Raw genomic sequence first — 21,304 nt, 5'->3', positions numbered from 1 at the left:
ACCTGAGAGGAGACGGGATGATTTGATCCAATTTGTGGGCGCGCCGGGGACAAATGCTGTTTATTAGAGGTGATTGCCTCCCCCAGTCAACCCCACACTCGTTTGATTTTCATTTCATCCTGATTTTGTCGGTTCATCCCCCCTGTGAGTGAGTTCACACACAATCTTCTCACCTCGCTATCCTCTCGAGCTCCAGAGGGTAAAGAGCGGGCCTGCAGCGCATCCCGCCACCGCGCCTGTCGCACGTAAACTCAACAATGGCTATTCATGGCGTCTTTTTCTCCCCTTCTCTTCTGCTTGATACATATTTATGATCATCTCGCTTCCGTTTGAAGATAAAGTTATCAGCGGTATTGCACACAGCTCATCTGTCAATTGTATCAGTGATGTCAGGCAACTGGGCAACAGCAGCAGGGGAGCGTCCTGACAACTTCCTCTGGATCCTTCATGGATCTGAAGAATATTGTTATGGCGTTGTAGTCTAAGCCCTAGTCAACAAAAAGATTCATTTAGTTGGACATGCTTTCACCACAAGTGATTATTGAAGCCTTGAGTGCTTTTATCTTGTCGGTTTGTTGTCTGTGTCGTTTATAAAAATGTGTTTCCATATGGATGCCTCGTCTACCGCAAACCAACTCGACCTCAGGGTATAAATAGAGCAAACTGAACCAGCATGTGGAGATAAATTTTAGAAAAATTAGAAAGCAAAGGGTATTTGAATAATGTCCTTTTTCTTCTGCAATTTTCCTTGATTTTCTTTGAAAAAGTAAGACACAATGTAATGGAGAAATACCAGAAGTACCACGATTGTAACCTTCACTGTGCTTTATCAACTTATATATTTTTGCATCCTGCCTCCAGTGCTGCTCGGCAGCCCTGTGCTCTCAGAAGAGTGTCACGTTATGTTGCTCATCCCTGACAAGTCTTTTTTTTTTTATCCCCCTACAGGCAGCATGGACAGGTCAAAATGATACGGTCTATGGGTAAAAATAGACCACTCTGAGGAAAGCTCTGCTTGCTACACAAACAGTCAAAGAGACTTAATGGGAGCTAACATCCTAAAAGGGAACTTTAGGGTTTGAGCTCCATTTCCCTAATACTTTGCTGTATTAGTATTAATCTTTTGGGCGAGTATCTCCATGTGGTTTCCTCCCTCCGGAGACGGATTACACAACTTCATAAACAACGTGGACAACAATCCTTTGACATCTTTATTCCACACACCAGTCGGGTGGCACAAATGGTTCCATACAATCAAAATCCCACTTTTTGTATCAAATATAACTGGTGGGAAAATGTACAAATTGTCAGCATTTGTCTTACTATACATTGTACAGTAGAATACAGATTTTGCATGGAATTGCAGTAGGTTTGCATGACAGCAGTCGACATGAAATAGCCATTCGTTTAAGGCTATGCTGACGCAATTATAGCAAGAGGCTCAGCACTAACTTGCACACCCTTATCTCTCCTGTAACTGTTGACATGTTTTCAGATTTAAAATGGCAAAGACCTTAGAGTGGGTTTCCAAGAATGGAAAGGCACATGTCAGTGTGACACTTTCATCGCACGGCGGCTTCACCAGAAATGTCTTTTTGACTGGCAGTATCCAGTGAAAATACTCCTGTGTATCCGCTTCAGATAGTCGGTAAAAGCTATTATGACACAAACTAGTTCAGTCGGGGGAAATACAAATCTAAAAGTTGCAGGTTTTCTTTTTTTTTCTTTTTTTTTTTAAACGATTGTCAGAATTGTTACAGTCAACAATAAATAACAGAAAACGACTCGATCGATTGGAATGCAAGATTAAAATTTAAGCTATACAGCCGTTTGCATAAAACATACATGTAAAGGCCTGAACGTGAAGACAACGGAATAACATAATTTATCTTTGCTTTCTTTACACATACTCAAAGACAGCACATGGTAGAAATACATTCTCTGCCTGTCTGCTCTAAAAAAAACAGAACCAGGCAAACAGAAAAGCAAGTGAATAAAAACAACATAAAAAAAAATACACAGTACGCATCCGATTTCCCGCCTGGCAAGTTCTGTCCATTTCCACAGTGAAAGATGCTCAGTCCCATCCACCCACAGAGTTCGCAATGGCATTCCATCTTCCAGGCATACTATCCCAATTTTCCTAATTGGAATTCTGAATGGATGGCTGGTTTTATTCCTTTGGGAAATAAGGGAACGAAAGACCCGACGGGCTCTAAGCAGGGCAGCCGAGGAGGCACAGCAACTGGTCGAAGTCTGCGTCCGTCTCACATCTCTGCCCTCCGATTGGTTCCCTTGTCTCCACCAGCCCTGTCCTCCTCCACTTCCTCATCTTCCTCCTCGTAATTCTCTTCCTCGTTATTCTCGGCCGCTTTTCTGTGAACCCCCTCTTGCCTTGGTCCCTCCTGGGTTTTTACGTCATCCTGGAACAAATCACAAGCACACAACGAGACTATTTCAGTGGCCATCATATGTCGGATATTGTTAAAGATGATCATTTCAGACATCTACAGTTATTCATGATTTGAATTCTAATTGAACGGAGGCAGTGACTCTTGTGCAAAGGTTGAAGAGACAAACCTCTGCCAGACAAAACTGTGCAGCAGTGGATGAATGACGCTGAATGAAGTGAAAGCTCGACTGAGCTCACGTTACAGAGAAAGTACGAGTATGAAACACCAGTCACTTAAATCACTTAAAGAAGCGAGTGGACCGAGGACCTAAAAACTAAGGATTATACATAAATGACTGTCACTCTCCAAGCAGGTCAGTGAGAGCGTATGGAGTCAAGTGTCTTGATCAGGAACACGTCAGGAACACGGTGGGCCGCTCATCATTATTAATTTTGTGTATTACTCAAAACTAAAAATGCTGTCACCCTTTCAATTTTCTTCTCCAGCGTACATTCGTTTGTCATGCAAACAAGTAAATACATGACATGGACGTATTGTTTCAGTGTCGTGACGTGTGTGAGCTTCTCCATTCAAGCCGATTTCCTCTCAGGAAGAATTGAATAAACCGAGCCCAGGTGGTGACACGACACCCCCGACAGACTCGACACCTGAGCTCCCTCACGTAGCAGGACGTGCACGGCCAAGGTTCAAGTTACAGGAACATCACACGGGCACGCACACGCATCCTCATCCCCGTGCAGCCACAACAGTTCATGAGTCACCGTTGCAAATAGTCATTCCCGGATGCGCTACCAAAACATTCTACTGTGTGTAACAGGTGCACTTTCTGTTTTAATTGTTAATCAGGAACTCAAAAGAATAATTATAGATTACCTAGTTATACTGGGGAAATTACATAGTTAATTAATTATCTTTGGCAACACTGTCTCAACTAGTGCATCCTGGCTGAGATTTGAAACTTTTAAAATGCCTTACGATGCAGGTACTTCTACTGGTTTAACATGCATGTCTTCTGGTTCCCCAAAGAATCACCCACCTGTTCTATGTTCTCCTCGTTATATGGACCCTCTCCTTCCTCCTCCACCTCGTCCTCTCTCTTCTGTTCATCAGCCATGTCCTCCTGGGCCTTCAGGCAACCAACAACGAGAAGAAAGAATGACACAAAAAGGCATGAGGGCAAGCGTGTTCCTGCGTCTCCTTTTGCTCCCTTGCATCTCCTGCATTACTTTTACTCAAAGTGTCACATACGTCATCCTCCGCTCCCTCCTGGTACTGGTCATCCAGCGTGTCTTCCTGTTGATCTGGGTTTCCAGCCATCTGAACACACACATAAATCACATGCACGCAAGTTTCGACACTACTTAGAGATAATTTTGTGGTATCCCCGCTGCCTCCAGATCTCACACTTTGCCAGTCCATTTCATCATGCCACTATGAGTAAGGCAAGGCAAGTTTATTTGCATCGCACATAAAAGCATTCAAGTCATCAAAACATAATGCAGAAGAAAACAAGATTTAAACACAATTAAGGACATTCATTTTGAAACATTGAAAACAGACACAAAGCGAAAAATAGAATACATTGCAGTGCAGTTTAAGAAATAGAGGGTCTCAGCAGACCTGCAGCTTGAGTAGTGTTTGTGTGTGTGCACGTGTTCCGCTCATGGCTGTGAATACGTCCCTGTCCCCCATTATCAACATGTTTCCCTCTTAATCTTTAATCTTCCTGTCAGCACCTGTGTGCATTTGACCGTTGCCTTGTTTCTCCTCCGGCCCCTTACTCACCACCAGTTCCTCCTCCACAGCAGGTTGTTCAGGGCCCGAGCGTTTGTCTTTGTGCTTGGCTTGCGCTACCGGCTCCTCTTCCTCCTCTACCACCACCTCCTCCTCCTCCTCTTGTGCAACTCTGTGCTCCGGCCGGTCGTCTTCAGCCTCCTCGAACTCGTCCTCTCCCTGGTTGTTGGGGTCGTCCTCGGGGTCCAGCTCACCAAGTGCACCCTGCAGAAAAAGGAGGGTATAACAACACAGAATGAAAGTACAGAATAGGTACAATAACATTGGTACTAGTGGGTTATTTTTGCATGAGATGGTGGAAGAGTTATGCTATAATGCATGCAATGAAACAGTAGTGTGGAGGATTTATAGCTGAATATGTTGGCAGATCAAAACTGATTGTGGCAGTTAGTGCACTCTAATGATGCATTAATTGCCTTGTTGGTATTCAGAAGCTGGAACAGATCTCTGGGTAGACTGACAAGTGGAAGACGGATAGAGGGGAGATGAACATGCCCGCAGGGCGGATGAAAGAATTGATTTGCGGATAGATGGATGGCTGAATGGACGTATGACACACGATATAGTGCTGTGAATGCTAAGTGTCGGAACGAGCTGAAAGGACAGTCAGATGATGAGGACACATGCGATAACAGATGGCTGCGAGTGGGACGGATGGGTAGACAGTCACCTGCTTATGCGCTGGCACTCTGTGATCCGCCTCTTGATTCTCCTCTTCCTCCTCCTCCTCCTCGTCGTGTATCATGTGAGTGTCTGTTAACAAACACAAACATACCCACTGTGAACTCTTCTCATACCAGTCTGACAGTGAGAAACATTCATTCAGAAAATATGTGATGTTATTTCGGCAAATTGATGATAAACAGTAATGATAAACAGTCTATAGTTTTTGTATTTTTGTGCTTTTCCTGGCCTCACCTTCTTCATCGTCAGTGTGACGGTCCTCTTCTCCTTGGACAATATCATTGTCCATATTCTCATAGTCGGTCCGTTTCCTAATGGCAGCAAAGACAGTACAGTGGCGGTCAGAAGAGAGCTTTCCCTTTCCTCTTTGTAAAGATGCAATCGGAGCATCAAACGTTTCCTCCGTGATTGTGCATGTTTTGTGTTACTGTCAGCATCAGATGATAATTAGTTTGGCGAGTGGAAAACCAGTTTGCCAGAGGGAGATTTCTTTGTTGTATTATTGTTCAGGTTAATCAATGCAATGCTATTCTCATCAAGTTATCCTTTTGACAATTTCAATTAAAAAAAAAAAGAAGTTAATTACAAAAATGTCCGACAGCCACGTCTAAGCTGCTGATTTTCTATCTCCATGCGGCTTTTCAGCTGATGTAGCAGTAAGACTGAAGATAAAATGCACACACACCCACACACACACACACACACACACACACAGCTTTGGTTCAGTTCATTTCACTTTCTTCTTTTCAAATTAACACTTGAAAAGCGAAAAAAAAGTTACATTTTAAATTGCATTCACCGCCTTTGTAATGACTTAGCAAAACGTACAACTGGAATCTGCTTTGCTTGATGCTTGAGTTTTAGGTATGAAAGTTCTTTTTTTTTTGTAATTTGGACAAACTCCTTCTTCACCGTTTAAATTGATTCCCGCTCCAATTTGAAATCTGACCTTTGGTGCTCCTCTCTCAGCTGCTGCTCCCGCCTGTCGGCCTCCTTGTGCTGCCGCTGCTCTCTCTCCAGTTCTTGCTTCAGCTTCTGCTCCCTCTCCTTCAGCACATTGGCTCTCTGGACCCTCAGGGCTTCCTGCCGCGTCTGGATCTGCCTGCGCTCCGCCGCCCTTTGAGCCTCCAGCCGCTGCTGCTCCTGCTGCTGCTCGTAGGCCGACTTCACGCGTTCCACCTGGGCGTGCGCCTCCTGCTGCTCCGCATGGAGGCCCTGATGAGAAGACGGAGAGATGCAGAAAGGACCGACATGTAGAGCAAGACGAGGAGATGAGAGCAGATCAAAACGCACGGAGCTGTTGCTAATTTGAGACATAAATGTGGAGGCGCGGTATAATTCATCCTCTGGGAAAGTTTAATAGATGAAAATGACAGCGTAAAACGATGAACACAACACATAATGAGCGAGCTGTCATTAATCAAAGACGTAAAGTCTGAGGAACGCTTGTAATTCATTCCAGTTCCTCTGGGATTTAAGATAAATCATAAGCACTTCACTTTGAGCAGTAGCAGTGTCCCTAATATGACAAGGACACATGTGACTAATTTATGATTACAAGGTTTGTTATGTAGCTCTAATAAGCTTCTTTGAAAAGTTTCAACAACAGCACAAATGTAAAAGTCACTTTAAATTAGTAACTGAGATAAAGTAAATGTAAGCTAATTTAAGTTTTTTAACCCCGTTTAGATCAAACCGAGTACTCTGCACCAGTTCTAACCGGTTGTGGCTGGCGTCTCTGTCGGTCCAGGGCGTTCTCGTCCGGCTGTTCCGGTTCTGGCTCCTCCTCTTCGTCCTGCTGCTCATCCTGTGGTTGGTCCGGATCTTCCTCCAGCTTCTGAGGCTGCCCTGCTTGAGCCATCTCCTCCTCTGCCAGCTCCCTCCTCCTCTCAGCCTCCCCCTCTCCATCCTCCTCTTTGTCGGACAAAGTGTGCTGGGATACGGTGGGGTGGGACTTGACCTCGGACTGTGCATGCAGCTCATCTTCTTGACCGTTCTGCTGAGTACAAAACAACATGAGAAATGAGGATCAGATTTGTGTGTTTTCATACTTGCAGTGTGCCTCGTTGATAATAACGTGATCCCAAACAATCCCTTGTTACCCTGGACTCGGTGTCCTGGTGAACCTGGCCATCGTCCTCGTGGGCATGCTCCTCTTTCTGTGGCTGTTCCAGTTTTGCGGCCTGTTGGGCTTCATGAATATGGGACTCTGGTGCGATGGCAGCTGCTTTCGACTGCTGGGGTGCAGGGTTTTGTTCTGGCTGTCTCGGATTTGGCATCCTGTTCAGGGACTCCCTCAGCTGCTTGAATTCATCCACCTGCGCCTAAAGGGAACAACATGCACATGTGGGCTTAGAGGGACACTCCTGGGAAAATGGTGTGACGCTGCTTTGATTTTCAGTATTAAAACAAATTCCCTTGCGTGAACCGATGGGGCATATATATATATATATATATATATATATATATATATATATATATATATATATATATATATATATATATATAATTACATTTAAGTCATGGTACCTAATGTTGAACTTGCTTTTCTACAATACTCTTGCTTCCAATTTTAAATCGAGGCAGAGTTGTGAAATCATCAATGTTATTTTAGCTCAAAATTATGAAGATACGAACCATAACTGTCTTATTGAAGCAAAACAAGACTATTAATCTGACGATTTCTTAAACGTCAGCTTTTGGGACTTAACACTTGACTGTTTTATATCCTGTTTGTAACGGACAGGTTTCAGTCAGCCAAAGGATAAAGATTCAAAAAGCTTTCCTGGGATTGCTGTACAATTCAATCAGTACCAAAACAGTACTGAGGTTTGATACCCAAACCTGAAAACAGATAAACACACTGTATGCTATTAAATGTGAATGGGTCAAAAGAAAAGTCTTTTTTTATGCTTCCTAATGTATGGAAAGCATAAAACACTATTATACATGTAAGTCAATATGCATACACTAATATTATTTAGCTACCTACATACCTGCATTGAGATTTTTTTAACTTGATTTCCTGTGTTGATGTAGACATTTCTTTCTGTTCAGACCATCATTCCATTAAAAGAGCACCATCCTTTACACACACACACACACACACACACACACACACACACACACACACACACACACACACACACACACACACACACACACACACACACACACACACACTTTCTAACCAGGCCAGAAAAAAAAAATCTTAATTCCTCCCCTCTCTCTTTATCCTGCTCCACTCCCTCCATTATATCTTTCCGGCTGATTGGCTTCAACATGCTTTAGATGTACTGCTCTGACAGCCCTGACTAAACCAAACCCCCTGGAGTGATGGAAAGAGTTGTGTGTGTGTATGTGTGTGTGTGTGTGTGTGTGTGTATGTGTCTGTCCAACCAGACGCACTGATGGAAAACAGGACAGGCTTTAAAATAAATTAGCAAATGCAGACAGACAGAACGAGAGAGCGAGAGCAAGAGAGAGGGAGAGAGAGGGTATCCATTAATGCAGACAGAGAGGAAAGTGAAAGCATTTCAAACAATAAACCGTTCAGGCATTTCAAAGGTCAGTCTTGGGGAGAAACAGCAAACATCTGATCTAATTACCCAAAAACCAAGCAGCAACTCGGAGCATCTTTTTTTTTTCCTTCTCCGCTGATTACACAGTCCGCCACAATAAACATTTTGATGCTTTATTAAGAAGGTCAAAGTAAAAGGTTAAAGTAAGGCTGAGAGGAATGCAAAGCAGGATTTGCTCTTCAGTTTTCAAGTATGACCGTGTCTTTCATCAGCTCATGCGGATTATTGACAAGCCGTACAGCAGTACCAGAGGCTCCCCCTCACCTGGCTGTTTCACTCCATCAACACCGCCCGTGTCTCTGGAGCGTCGCTGCTAACATGCTAAACACACACACACACCCATCCACATGACAAAATTAAAATGTCACTCTCCCGCCTTTCTGTATGTCAAAATCTCACGAAGAGCATTTGACTACACCGGGCAATAACATTTGCAACCCTTGACGGGGAAGAAAAATATGTGACCAAAATATATGCGATGCAGCAATTCCGCATCAATCAGCTGTTGTATTGAGTGACTGGAATAAGCAATGAGACTGCATCTCAACGGCTGCTGGCCTACCTGAGCTGCAGACAGCGCACTCTTGTGGTCTTCCAGTGTCAGTGCGAGATTGTCGTGGGACAACTTCAGGTTCTGATGCTGAACCTGGACAAACAAGGGCAACCACAAAGCTTGAACCAACCGTTTATCTGAATGTACGGCTTTCATTGTATTTACCCAAATATCTGATTTAAAGTCAAGTCCAAGCACATATTAATGAGTGACTGACATCTTTATATCTTCCATTTCACAGCACAAACAGCACCAATTGTGTGATACATTTGACAGATATATTCAATATAATAGAACAGGTTTAGTCTTACCTGTGCATCCTGTAGCTGTGTGTGAATGTCATGGTGCGCTTTCCGCAGCTGTTTATTTTCCTCTCTTAGGTTATATATGCTATCTGCCATCACAAACAGAAAACACAGTCAGGGAAAGACTGGAAACACATGAACAAGAATGATATTCTACTTCAGAACATTTGCATAAATACTAAGAACCACCTGTTTCTTTTTTATTCTTGTGACTTATGTTAACAACCCTGTTTTTTGTGCCAGTTAATATTCCTGTTTTACAAATTCCTGTGTTCATTGCTATATATATATATATATATATATATATATATATATATATATATATATATATATATATATATATATATATATATATATATATATATATATATATATATATATATGCACTTATACTACTTCAAACATGCAGTATTTTACAAAGTCTAACTGGTTAATGATGACACCACTACAAAAAGCGACACTGCAGTGCTACTATTGTGTGTATCGTAGTCCCGTTAATATTCGGCAGCATATTCTGCGTCCACGTGTACCTTTGAGGTGGGAGATTTCCGACTCTTTGACCTCCTGCACTTTCTCGTAGTGCTCTTTGTGTTCATCGAGCAGCCGGTTGTGGTCCTCGCCTTGGACCTGGTGCTGCTCCTGCAGATCGTAAAACTGCTTCTTCAGGTCCTCGTGCTGGTTCTGACAGAGGAAAAAGAAGACTACTGTCATCATATAATAATATATAAAGCATACACTCTTCAAAGCAGAAGTGAAACTCCAAAGAGAGGAAAGATATAGTGTGGTAAGGCCAGAGAGAGAGAGAGTGTACCACAGACGACAGATAGAAAGAAGGTTAAATATGAGGATGTCAAGAATTATGAAAGCTTCAATGAGAGAATGTGATTGCGTATCAGGGCGTTGTGATGATGTTTACCTTTAACATTTGATGTTGAACTTGTAAAGAACCAAATCTGCTGCCGGAGTCTTGCTGTTTGAGCAGAAAAATCAACAGTTAATATACTTACTTTAGCAGTTATTGGGAAAAATGAAAGTAGTGACTTTGTAGGTGAGACTTGCTGGAACAGGAATGGCAAAGACGTGAATTAAAGGCAATAGTGGCAGTTGTTGGGCCAGTATTTAACAAAGCAATGCAAGAAGACGTAAAACCCACGGAGGACTGGTGACAAGACACACAATACAAAAAGTCTACAAAAGAAAGTTGAAAGATATTTGATGATGTCCTGTCATAGCAAAAGAAGTGTGTGGAAACATACCTTCTCCTTATTCAGTGACTGTTGTGCATCAAGTTTATAAACCAGATAATCTAGAAAACAGAAACAACACAGGTCAATCTTATTTTTTAGTTGTGCGATAACTTGATAAATGCTTTTAATGAAAACAAAAAAAAGGTATGACACTATGATGCTGACTTATGAGCTTCATTGTGATGCACTGTTCCCAAAAAACTCAAACTCACTTCATTTAACGCATCAGAGGCCTTCTTAGAGTAAACATCATTACATTGTTTAAAAAACATTCTGCTATACTTGTACACAGCTCAGGTGATGCAGATGGTGTTTTTACAAAATGTTTACGGAGGGTCAATCAGTTAGAATGACCCTTAAATATGTTAAATAACTTGCATTGCATTACATCACCTTCCAATTCATTTGCATAATACATTCATTTAACAGACTCCTTTGTCAAAAGGTGATTTATAATAATAATATTCTCATTAAAGATTGTATGTACCATATTATACTAAACTGTAATCTAATATTCGTTGCAGTCTCAGAATGTGAGATGAATTTTCCAAAGCTCCTTTTAATCGAGATAAAACTCAAGAGCCGGAATTGAGCGTAGACGTCATTTTTCTCACCTTCTTTGGCCTTTTTGTGATCCAACCTCTCCTTCTGAAGAGACTTCTCTAACCTGGAGCGATGCTCGTACACCACTGAACATTTAAAAACAAAGAGAGCGGGAGGGGAGGAGAGAGAGAGAGAACACAAAAGGGTTTAGTGAGTTTGAACAACTTAAACAGAGCTTTAAATATGTGCACTGCGCATATTTATGCGTTTTATATGAACTCACAAATGCTTTAACGTTCCGTCTCGAGAGGTGGACAGATGACGGACGAGCATTGTATGCTTTAAAATGAGAGCCAGGTGTGATATGTATCCAACCACACTGTGATCTCAGGACATGACAGCTCCTCCATCGGCACAAAGCTGTGGTATTCCTCACAAGGCTGTCGGTCTAAAGGTATTTACAAATATACCAGTTTGGTTCCAGACTTCCTCAGGGTCTGGTGGATGGCGTCCAAGTATGCTGATTTGAACTCAGTCGTATTGAGCTGTTCAGATTTCAACTGGAGACCACTCGTCTCTCCAAACACTGCTTCTTAGCGCTCAGTCTGATGCAGTGATTTTCAACCAGTGTGCCGCGGCACCCCAGTGTGCCGTGAGAGATAGGTAGCCAGGTGTGTTGTGGGAAAATGTGTAATTTCACTTAATCGGTCCAAAAAAAGTACAATTTAGTTGCTTGCAATATATGGTGTGTCCTCGTAATTAAAAACTCTTCAGTGCCAGTCGGCAGCACAATAATTACCTACCATATATGCTGTATTATGCGACAATGCGACATTTTGTAACTTTTTTGGTTGTTGTTGTGCAGCAGGATTTTTTTTATTGTAGCCGCGACTAAAAAAAAGGTTAAAAACTTTTATATCTGTCCCTGGTCTGCAAAGCCTTAAGTCCCGGCTCTGTCTTGCTCAAGCACATGTGACCAACTGTCGATGCAAGCCAAGCTTTCTTGGACAAATGCATGTAGAAATGATACAGAGACTTTTAGCTCATTTCATCTATAATTTGCATTTAGTAGCTAATTGTGTCTCATCTTAATACCTTCTTGACTTGCAAGTTTACTGTTGCTGTATTATTGTTTTGGATCTGAAATGCTTTTCAAACATGTAGAAAAGCTACTTCTTGCACGTTTAAACATTTGTTAACCATCATGAACAGTATTCTGAGTGCTAAATTTTTTTTTAAGTGACGCATTCTGTAACCTCGACATGTGACAATAATAGTAACTCCCATCAACGCTTTGGAAATAAACGTCATCTGACTCAACTGCAAGCAGAGAAAATCTCTTCCTGCAGTTTCTTTACATATCCTCTCTCGCCTCTAGCCTTGGGTCTGGAGGGGGAGGGGACTGGGCAGTCTAACTGATGATGTGGCTGTTCTTCCTTCTGAGTGCCAACTCAACAGATTTTTGGATAAACTGGTAGAATCGCGTTTGGAATAATTCCGTGAGGATAACAAAACTATGAAGGAGGAGGGTGAGAGTGAAAGAGAGAAGCAAATGTGGGAACAGTGAAAAGATAAAAAGAAAGAAATGAGAGAGGGAAGTGGAGAAAAGCCGACACAGATGGGACCGGCACACATAAGGTTAAGACCAATAGACAAACCGGAAGAGACTGAAGGGAAAGAGACAGTCAAGGAACTACACACACACACACACACAGTAAGAGAGAGAATGACACACAAGCTGGGTGTTAAGGTAGCTTACGTTAGCTAAAGCTAATGAAGGACAAACAGATTTTGTAAAATAGCTTAACTTGTATTGCGCCTAAATAAAAAAAAAGCTATCAGGTCCACGATTTTCACTTCAAATTCTTTGGTGTTCCTGTTGTTTTTCAGCCGTTTCACGCCCGTGTCTAGTGACACATTCGTGGACCCTGTGCTTCGTTTGACACCTCCTTTGAGTCCAGCTGATGTAATGGCCTCGCAGTTATTAGAAGTTGGGAATGCGGTTGCCTCATCCTCTCAATGTGGTAAACACGTCCCTTTCTGTGTCCTTAACTATTTCAAGACGACCTGTGTCCAGTCTCTTCTCAAGAAAAACATGGCCTTAATCCCTTCTGGCCTTAATTCTCCACAGACCAGTTTCCAAACATCTGTTTACAGGTTTTTCAAAAATCATAGCACAGGAACCGCCTTTCTCAGGGTCACATCTGACCTTTTAATGAATGCAGATGCTGGAGATTGCTACGTTCTCATTTTACCTGACATAAGTGCAGCCTGGAGACTTGATGCAGTAAGTGGATCATGGCATTTTGATAAACACATTTCAGCAGTGGGTTTGTATATTCAATACAGCCTCGCAGTGGTTTTCAACATATTTGTCCCATTGTATGTTGTCGTTGTTTTTAATGGTTGAAGTATTTACCGGTCAGCCCTGACAACATGAGGACGAGTGTCCCAGGGTTAAATTTTAGGAAAATATGTATATGCTTCCCTTGTGCCACATCATACGCAGTCATGTTGCATATCATCGTTATGCAGATGATACTGAGATTTACCTCCAAATAAAGCCAAAACGTCTCCAGTTATATGTCGAGCAGATGTAAAATGATGTCTTCAAAGTTTCTTCGATTACTTTTTTTGTATTCTTGTCATTGTAACAGAAATCCTGCATACGCAGATCCAGAAATATCTTGGTGTCATTACTAACAACATCAAGTCTGACCTAAAATAAAGCTAAGTGTATTTTTTCTGGACTCAATTTTCAGTAAGCTTGGCAAGTCCCCTTTCCATCATCAAACCAGTATCTTCTGTCCTGTTGATTGTATTCTTGTATATGCGTTTCTATTGTGTGTTTTTTGTAAAACACTTTGTAACATTGGTTTTGAAAAGTGCTATCAAAATTAAAAAATTGTCACTATGACCTTTATACCGTAATCAGAGAGCCATCCATGGACTCTGTCCTGACTAGTTTTCACTGTAAACAATATACATTCTACAAGATGTATAACACTTTAGGATAAGATTGTTTCAGACGTGACATGTTACATGTGGTTTAATAATTGTTAATATGGATAAATCCAACAAACTTCAAACAAGCAAAATTCCAGAGGATTTCTTTTGATATGAACTGATTGCACAACTTCCTTTAAACCTCTCTGAGCTTGATCAGAACACAGGAGAAAGTTTTATTCTACTTATTAGAGGCTCTGTACCCTCTCAGCAGCGGGGAGTGCCAAAGATGAGGCCATGTTGTTCTGAGCTCAGCTCCGTTCAGGCCACTCCGTACACACCCTCTCTCTGGGGGACGACATGGACAAGCAGGGCAACAACCACAAAGAGGCCACAGTCTAAAAAAAAGGTCATTTGGATTTGAATTATTTAAACCAACTAAGTCATTATAATGTAAAACTCCATGTGCCACACCTAAACAACTTTTTAGAAAAAAATATCAAGAGAAGGTAAAGAAAGGAGAATAAATCATATAGATATAGATAGATAGATAGATAGATAGATAGATAGATAGATAGATAGATAGATAGATAGATAGATAGATAGATAGATAGATAGATAGATAGATAGATAGATAGATAGATAGAATCTTTAGTATTTAGTATTTTGACATTTTGTATTTTGTACATTTCTTGTTTGGGCTTCATTGCATTTTAAAGCAATATTACTACATCACAAACTGCAACTTCAAAATGACTTTCTTCAATCAAACTCTCTGCCATGGCTTACCTCGGTATTATAAGGATTTCAACAACTATTCAGCTGCAAAGATCTGTATCACCACCTGCTGGTGCTTGACAAAAGTTCCCACAGTCAAAGTCGTAATGAAGTACAGACTACTATTCCCGAAAACCAGCAACAACATTCCCCCGAGCTTCCAAACGCACGGAAATTGACTTCACACCAACCTTTATCTCGTTCAAACCTCAACGAGCATGGGAATGAACTTTTCTTGTTTGAGGGTTTCCCCTCGGACCGATGAAGCATTTCCCAGAAGGAGCGGTGAAAGTGCATCGGCAGAGCGAGAACAAGGGAGCTCTCTATGGTGGTGACCTTTACTGGCATACTGGTTTAGATAGTGGAGAAGCCCAGTTTGGTTTGATTTGGCAAAGTTGGTGTGCACTGGGAAATACTATCAATCACACCGGGAAATGGGTTGCAAGATTGTTTTTCGGGAGTGTTGTCCCACCCTTTGCAGTGCACTCAATACAGATTCTAATAATGTGCACAGCGATGTGTGAGTGGTTCTGGTGATCAAAGAGGTCACAGGTCACCTGAGCTGTGTTCAAGGATATGGCCGCTGTCTTCAACAGGTGATCTGACTCACACAAGCTGATCCAGGATCACATGTCAGGTCACAGAAATGAAAGGTGTATTTAAACCACTGCAGTTAAACATAATATTTTCAAACAAGTGTTTCTGGAAGTTTACCTCACAGCCTCCATTGCACTACAGCTCAAACAATATACAGCACATAGTCTGTATAAATTACTGTAATATATATAATAGTTCTAAGGGGTTTATTTTTAGCTCTCTCATAGAAGCAGGGAGAGCAAAGTTGTGAAAAGCTGCCAACCTAAACATGATGTGGCTTTCAAATTTCCTCTCTCATGGTAATTCCTGTGGCTTTTTTCTACCTCCTACTAGTAAATATAACCCACACAGGTACTTTTATACGCAGTAAACCCATACTTTCATAAATCTAGACTGTCGTTGGTGATTTGAGACACCCAGATAATGGACTTCCATTTGGACTTGGACATTATAAAACCCAGACACAACATCTAACTGAAGTCCCAGGAAATGATTTAGTTGTATTATTCAAATGAGCTTGTGGTTTATATTCTAAGCTTAGACAGCACAACTTTTTTAAACTTTTCCTATTGGATGCAAAACAAAAAACAGGTCTGTTAATTACAGGGAGAAAGTACATCTGTAACTCAAAGAACAATGGCATTTGTTTTATCTCATGGATAAAAAGCAATCGATTCCGAGAAGAGCACTCGTTTTAATAAACCGGTGACGTCAACAGTGGTGGTGGATAAAATTATAGGAACACTTATTCAGAGACAGCCACAATGAATCCATTTGATTAATGTTTTGCGAGTGACATATAAACAATAAAGTGTCTGTGTGTGGGGGGCGTGGGGAGGTGGCGGTTGTATGGGTGTTAAATCACGGGGACACATTTGTCAGAGTGCATGCAAAACCACAAAGTGCCAGTTAATCCTTTTAAATGACAACTGTGGGCAAGAGGGAATCAATACAGCTGACTCACAGCCCCCCAAGCTATGGCCCACCTCTAAATATAGGCCACAAAAAACGGCAATCAACAGTCAGCCATGGATATCAAGTGGCCCCGGCCTTGTGATTGACTGAATGGTCCATTGCGTTGTGATGAAAGTAAGGGTGTGGTGCACAAGTTGAGAGAAGCGAAATCCACTTCATTCAAAGTGTCACGCAATACAGTTATACTCTTGGTTACCAGACACATCAGCTTTGTTGCAGCTTTGAAAAAAAGAAATAGGAGCATTTATATAATGCCGGCCTGAAACTGACTTAAAGACACTGATTTACTCGAGGCAAACAGATATTCACTTGACCTACTCGAGGTAGGTTGTGCTTTTATCTCGGTAAATCTAAGACAACTCACGCCGCCCATGCCAACTATCTTTGTCTTACAAATGAACACAATAATAAGTTTGACAAAAGATGGTTAAAATGACCCATTTCTCATATATAAGGCTGCACGCCACGCACAACACAAAGCTGAGGAGGCAGAAGTACTGTAACAACTTTACGAGTGCTTCACATGAAAACAAAACAAACAGGATGCCTGTGTGCATGTGTACATATCATTTAACAAAAGTGATAGGTTGCAACTTAATGACTACTGGTAAGGGGGATCAAAGGCTGCATTAAATGAACAGGTCCAGAGTCTGGCCTTAAACCCTGACACACTATTTGACTCCCTGATGTGGGCACAACGCATGTTCTGAATAGATGACGCCATGTAGGGGCGAGCTCTCCGCCCCAGCTGGTAATTTTAAACTTAAGGCATAATGGCACAAAACCTCACATCCTGTCAGAGCAGCGACTGCTTTTAAGTGTGTTTATATGGAGGGAGTACATCTGAGAGGTTCCTGTGGGACCGTCCTGTTTAATATGCCTTCGTAGAGAGTGGAAGCACGCGAGCAGCTAAAAGGTTTTTAACCGAGGTCAACTAATGTGAACCTGTGTCACTATTTTTCAAACATGGCACTAAAGCGAACATATTAGTCCATTATTAATATCGAATTTTAAAATGTGATGGTTGTAGTTTTTACATTTTAGTCTGTGTCATTATGTTTCATGAGTGTAGCTAAATAACTGCTGTTCTCGGCCTCCCCGTCCTCCAAATTCAAAACACAGGACTGGAACTACGGTTGAAACGATTCTATGTTGTTTATGTTTTAGTCCGCAATAATAGTTTTGTTTACATCAATGTCATATGTAAACACGGTGCTCAAACATACGTGTTGACACAACATTAGGGATGGTGCAGAACCTCGTTGGCCAAACCCTAAAATGGGTATAGAAATAAGCCAACTCTGTACATTTCTTTGAAACCAAGGTGAGTGGGCCCTCTTTTCCTCCTCTGATCCCTCAGCCTCAGCTGACATAAACAGCTGTTCTGGCTGACCTCATGACTTTAAAAGGTATACTCATCTGTATACTGTTGAGGTTAGCCTGGGGACACAGGGGCTATAACCAGGTGTGTGTTTATGTCTGTCTGTGTCTCTGTGTGTGTTGGCCTACAGTCAGCAGTAGACCTCAATTGTAGGTAGTGTGGGGTCTGATTTCGGTCTTGCAGTAAGCTTGTGCAAAAGGCAGTCCCGTCCAGCCAAATAAACACTCCAGCCCAATGTGCTCAGACCCTAACCGGGTTTATAACAGGATTAGGTTACCCAAGATCAGAGGTCCAAGACTGCTGGCCTGGTTATACAGTAGAGTTAAAGTACAGTTAGATCATATGGCAAACAGAAACACAACGTTTCAGTGGAGTCATTATTGCATGTAACACAAACAAGCACTTATTTCGATAATGGAAACGGTCAGCTGTGCCTGGCATTGCATGCTACAACTATCCACTTATATTTTGGTTAATGTGACACGAGCAAAAACGGACTTAATTGTGATGTTTCAAGGTGGTAACGGGATGCCGAACTGAGGGGCGGTTAGTAATACATGTTATTAAATCCTCACGTTTGTATTAAGAGGCGCGTGCGTTTACCAGCAAGCGCGACAACAATAACATTGTCGTTTTGTTAGTGGAGTCAGGCGTGACACGGAGAGCAAGCGACTTCTCACGCTCACTTCAGCTCCCGTTACCTAAACAAACCTTCAATCACGTCGCCGCCACTCGGTGTTTACCTTGTAGCTGAGCCGAGAGCGACTCCTGGTGCTGCTGGTACTTCAGTGCCATCGCCTCGGTCCTCTTGAGCTGATTGTGCATCTCATACGATATCATGCCGCCGTACATCATCCCGCAGACCACGGTGACCAGCAGGAGACACTGGAAGATCCTCCGCTGCCTCCGGGAGCACACCCCGCTTCCCATGTTGGACCCGCACCCCCCTCCCCACCCCTCTTTCGCTGCTGGAAACTTCCGACACAACTTCTTTTCCGTTTTACCTCCTGGTGAAGACGTGAAGAAACCCTCCTCCACTCACTCCCCGAACATTTCCGAGCAGAAAAACACGAGTCAAACGCGAATGTCTGCCGATGGATACATTGTTTTCGCACGGCCGCCACATCCACCCGAGGCTCTCTCTCCCTCTCGCTCCCTCTCTCTCTCTCTCTCTCTTCCCCTGCGACTTCAAAGTAGCCGCTCAGATTTTTCGCTTCACTTCACGTGAAACTCGTTGCTCTTGCGGGACAAACCGGGGCTGACGGCTCCCGCGCGCGTCCACGTTTCCCTTTGCAGACGTGAACTTTTTTGACGCAGTTCAAAGAGGCTTTTTGGGGAAAGTGAAAAGTCCCGGACGAGGCCTCCGTAGCACCTTTAACTCCAGTTACGTGTCAGCCCAGCAGCTGCCTGCCATCCAAGTACAACTCTGAAGGAAGTCCCTCCTCCGAAAAGAAAAAAAAATCATAAATTTCCCTATTCCCGCCCTCGGAGAAATAGATTTGATCAATTGGTCGACAGAAAGCTCGATCAAACAGCAGCCCCCGTGAGGGTGGAGGGTTTAGAGAAGTTTAGACCCTTGTAGTTTCCCCAAATACGGAGACTTGCTGTTATAACATGGTAGGTACCGCGCAAATGGTTTGTATTAATAGCTACAAAACACCAGGAATGTTAAAGACATGAGCAGTTTAAAACTGTGCATTATTGTTTCAACTATTGGTGTGGAAATGATGTTGTAATAAAATACTCAGTGTTTTTATTGTACATTTAAATTTTTTGGGGTATTTGAAAATGATGTCTGATTGTTTTTTGTTTATTGTTACCTTTCACCAAGTCAAATGCCTTGAATGTGTACCGTACGTGCATGTTTTGAAATGTAAAACACACACAAAAAACTAATTTAACCTTGGATGCATGCATGAATGTGCAAAACAATCAGCTATTGTTTAGCCACGAGATAAACAAACTGACTAATATGTTCAAGTGTAAAACATTACAAATTACTTGGCAGGGATGGTTATTTCAAATCCAGAAAAACATTATTCATTTTACACATCTTTTCCATCTCATTGAAACAACATATCTTAAGTGGGGACATACTTTGTATTGCAGTTTATTAAAGTTTTGTACAATATATATATACAGTTATTATCATACATACCAAGGGTTTACATACAGTAATATCAGAAGACATTGTCAGTTCACATACCCTGGTACAGAGCTTCAAAATACAATATAACTGCAGCTCACCTGAAAAAACAAATGGACGTTGAATGTTTTAAGAAAATAAATAGATAGGAGCAAAATACTGAGCAATAAGTAAAAATTACAACATGTTCTACAGTGTACAGTAATAATATATACAATAAATATGGAATTATTTGTGCTAGATTGAAAATCTATATCATATACTTATATTAAAGGGATTGAAAACAGATCAAAGTATGAATCGTGCAATACAAAACTAATTTAGAAAAACAATCTTTTTTTTTCTTCGAAATTGATAGTTGCATATATTTGTAAATAAGTCAAAAGTCAAATAAGTGTAAATAAATCCCCCAACATCTACATATTTCCACATCATTGCATCAACGCATTGGCTTGTAAAAGAAGAAGAAAAGAAGAAGAAAAGAAGAAGAAAACAGCCAGACCTGCTGTTGTGATCATGAACAACATATACTTAACTTAACTATAATTTTCTAAAAACATTTTCGTTTGGATGCAACTAAATTAATTTTATATTTCACATCTCTCTAAATGCAACGTGTGCGAGCCAGCTCTTCATGTCCACCGAGAGAAACAAATCATGTCCACGCTACAATGAGGTAGAGAAATGTGCAGATCTCTGCGAGTAAAGTCCCGCAGTGACGCAGCACCACACACACTCACTGTGTAACATTCGGCCCGACATCGATGAACTGTTGAGCTAATGATCTAAACGAATGTCCAATAACTCAAAGTGCTCGTCATCAATAAGCCTATTTGTTCAGTTTTATTTTTGCTCTGCTTTGTTGTGTATTTGTTTTGTGTTACTCTTTGAACAATCACAATGAAGCTTACAAGAATAGAAAAAAAAGTCTATTAAAAATATGTTTTTTAGTGTTCTCTGATCGAAACAAACGTGACGAAAAACGTGATGACATTTTTAGCCTCATTGCTTCAACAAGTCTTTAATAGCATCCTATTAGTATTCCTATTCTTAGATCCAACTGAAAATTTGTCATCAGAAAGTCACGTCTTGATCAAATAATGTTTTGAAGATGTTACAAAAGTAAAGAGGACGCTATAACCAGAAAACAGTTAGTGCTGATCATAACAATTAAAGAGGCAGATCATATTTTAGGAATAAGAGAGGGTAAAAAGATGAAACATGTGTCACTGCATTTTCTAAAAGAAAAGTAGGAGGAAAAAAAAACAATAGCTTAAAAGAAATCAGTGTCAATATTTAAAAAAAACTAACTTAATTTTAAAATAATCTTGTTCTGAATTGGATGTATAACATTTATATTA

General features: G+C 41.4%; 1 protein-coding gene across 2 annotated transcripts; it reads right to left on the bottom strand.

The window, feature by feature from the left end:
* Positions 1 to 1,197: 1,197 nt before the first annotated feature.
* Positions 1,198 to 18,730, bottom strand: golim4a (golgi integral membrane protein 4a). 2 transcript variants are annotated; one of them, XM_068585839.1, is made up of 16 exons: positions 18,541 to 18,730; positions 11,193 to 11,267; positions 10,588 to 10,637; positions 10,248 to 10,301; positions 9,862 to 10,012; positions 9,338 to 9,420; positions 9,036 to 9,119; positions 6,995 to 7,216; positions 6,613 to 6,891; positions 5,842 to 6,107; positions 5,127 to 5,203; positions 4,879 to 4,961; positions 4,200 to 4,412; positions 3,663 to 3,731; positions 3,451 to 3,540; positions 1,198 to 2,423 (listed from the first exon to the last, which is right to left on the bottom strand). In XM_068585839.1, the coding sequence occupies exons 1-16, from the start codon at positions 18,725 to 18,727 to the stop codon at positions 2,268 to 2,270; spliced, it is 2,139 nt and encodes a 712-aa protein (XP_068441940.1). In that variant the 5' UTR covers positions 18,728 to 18,730; the 3' UTR covers positions 1,198 to 2,267. The 2 variants fall into 2 exon arrangements, with proteins under 2 accessions (XP_068441940.1, XP_068441939.1); XM_068585838.1 differs by having other exon boundaries at positions 6,613 to 6,888; positions 18,541 to 18,727.
* Positions 18,731 to 21,304: the final 2,574 nt, after the last annotated feature.

Source organism: Clinocottus analis, unplaced genomic scaffold, assembly GCF_023055335.1.
Source record: "Clinocottus analis isolate CAN_PGR_092001 unplaced genomic scaffold, fCliAna1.0.p SCAF_2, whole genome shotgun sequence".
NCBI classification, from domain to species: Eukaryota; Metazoa; Chordata; class Actinopteri; order Perciformes; family Cottidae; genus Clinocottus; species Clinocottus analis.
Note: the sequence above shows the minus strand (reverse complement) of the source record. Positions and strands in the feature narration are given on the sequence as shown.

Bases quoted from the DNA above. Each gene is read 5' to 3' on its own strand.
- golim4a (XM_068585839.1), bottom strand. From the start codon at position 18,727: ATGGGAAGCGGGGTGTGCTCCCGGAGGCAGCGGAGGATCTTCCAGTGT. The intron at 10,638-11,192 runs GTGAGAAAAATG...TCTGTTTTCTAG, and splicing joins TCACAAAAAGGCCAAAGAAG to ATTATCTGGTTTATAAACTT. The intron at 3,732-4,199 runs GTGAGTAAGGGG...GTGTGTGTTCAG, and splicing joins CTGTGGAGGAGGAACTGGTG to ATGGCTGGAAACCCAGATCA.